Source organism: Tupaia chinensis, unplaced genomic scaffold, assembly GCF_000334495.1.
Source record: "Tupaia chinensis unplaced genomic scaffold, TupChi_1.0 Scaffold147458_1, whole genome shotgun sequence".
Taxonomy (NCBI): Eukaryota; Metazoa; Chordata; class Mammalia; order Scandentia; family Tupaiidae; genus Tupaia; species Tupaia belangeri.
Window position 1 is genome coordinate 507,724 of NW_006207309.1, and position 1,612 is coordinate 509,335.

Below are 1,612 nucleotides of genomic sequence, written 5' to 3' on the forward strand. Positions count from 1 at the left end.
GATAGTGGCCCGTCTGGTCCGGACATAACAGGCACCCTAAGCGATTCGTGGCAGGAGCTCAATAAGTGTTCACTTCTAACATCGTCACCATCCAGGCTGCCCATCAGCAGGGGCCATGGAGAATGGTACCGCAGGGAGGAGCGACGGTCGCGGTCCAGCTGTCCCTGTCAACACATCACGCCTCCTCTGCAGGGAATAGGTTACTACAGAGGCCGCTGAGCAGCGGTGTCCCTGCCTTACGGAAGGGGTCCCCTCTTCCTGACTTCCGCCTCTCGGGAAAAGCAGAGGCCCTCGGCCACGGGAGTCCTGCTCTCACGATTTCGCAGCCGTCCTCTCCACAAGCAGACGGCCCGTGCAGCGACGCCGGTGCAGCGATCTGGCACCGCAGGGCGAGGCGGAGGCAGGTGCGGAGCCGAGGCCGCAGCCTGGCGGGAGGGCGTGGCGGGGGAGAAGGGCGCTCTGTCGCGTCCTGTCGGTTCCCGGGTCGGTTCCGATCGCCCACCGCCCACTGTCCGTGCAGAAGATGGCTGCCCCGAGAGCCGCGGACAGTCACGTGTCATGCCGAGACAGCCGCACGCCCCCTCCCCCGCTCACCGCGAGCCCAACCCTACGGGAGGCGCAGACCCAGCGCCTCTACCGTTGAGGTGCACCACTAGCCGGCCGGCAGGGAGGGTGCCAGGGCGGGAGGCCAGCTCTCGCCGCAGCCGTCCCTAACCCAGGCGCTGGGGTTCCACTCGCGGAGAGGAAGAGCTTCCTACGGCGCCCCGCACCAGCACGGGCTACTGGGCATGCGCAGTGCTCCCTCCCCGCGTGGCCGCTCTCCGGGTTTTCCCCGCAGCTTGGAGCGGCGGCGAGAGGTGGGGTCTGGACCGGTGGGGTGGCGCGGGGCTGCCCCGCCGCGGCCCGAATCTGTTCCGAACGGACTAGAGAGCTTCTGGCCGCCCCCGCCAGCTTGATTATTTTGGGGGAAGAAAGAGGAAAGTCTACGGAGAAAGGGTTGGAAACGGGCCAGTGAGTCAGGTCCGTTCTCTTCTTAAATGAATGCTTGATCGGGAGTTAAGCACGATTGTCGCTGCCCTGGGGCTTGGTGGGGAAGTGAATCCAAATGTAGTTCGCGAACTCCCATCCCGAGCCTGGCCTCCTGGACGCCCAGTTTAACGTTTCCTGCTCTCATCGGCTCTGGTGGCTCAACTCCGGGGCTCGGCCCCAAGTGGCTTACCATCCCGGACTAACCCCCGGCTCCTGCCCTGCTTCTGCGGTCCCTTAAAAACTTGCGCGCTGGCAAAAGTGTCGCCTGCCAGGTTTCCCATTCCTTGAAAGTAAGCGGGGCCCAAGCCTCCATCCGGCCCGGGTCCCGCAGGGTCCGGGAAGAGCCCACCGCGGACCCCGCCCGGCCGGCCCGGCCCCCCTCCCTCGGCCTCCGCGAACACCCGGAGAAGCGGACTCACGTCGCGCTGGAAGCCGGGCGGGCTCGGGCCGCGGACTGGGCATGCTCGGCAGCGGGGAGGCTCGCGGTGGCAAGTCGGAAGCGTTCGCACCAGCGAGGCAGCGGCCAGGGCAGCGGCGGCGGGCGAGAGCGGAGCGGGAACGGCTGGCCAGGGCAGGCTGTTCT

At 67.1% G+C, this 1,612-nt stretch overlaps 2 protein-coding genes across 3 annotated transcripts in view; one reads left to right on the forward strand and one right to left on the reverse strand.

Moving 5' to 3' along the window:
• The first annotated feature begins 6 nt into the window (after window positions 1-6).
• SGMS1 (sphingomyelin synthase 1) overlaps window positions 7-1,612 on the forward strand; it is a 350,554-nt gene continuing 348,948 nt past the window's right edge. Inside the window, exon 1 of one of the 2 annotated variants that reach the window (XM_006169737.2) lies at window positions 7-404. The gene's annotated coding sequence lies outside the window, so the exon portion shown is untranslated. The other variant, XM_006169735.3, reaches the window with a different exon arrangement.
• LOC106734028 (translation initiation factor IF-2) overlaps window positions 1,020-1,612 on the reverse strand; it is a gene marked incomplete in the record, with an annotated part of 1,185 nt that continues 592 nt past the window's right edge. The window contains 1 exon segment of the mRNA XM_014584667.2: window positions 1,020-1,612. Coding sequence (XP_014440153.1) covers window positions 1,188-1,612 — 425 coding nt within the window.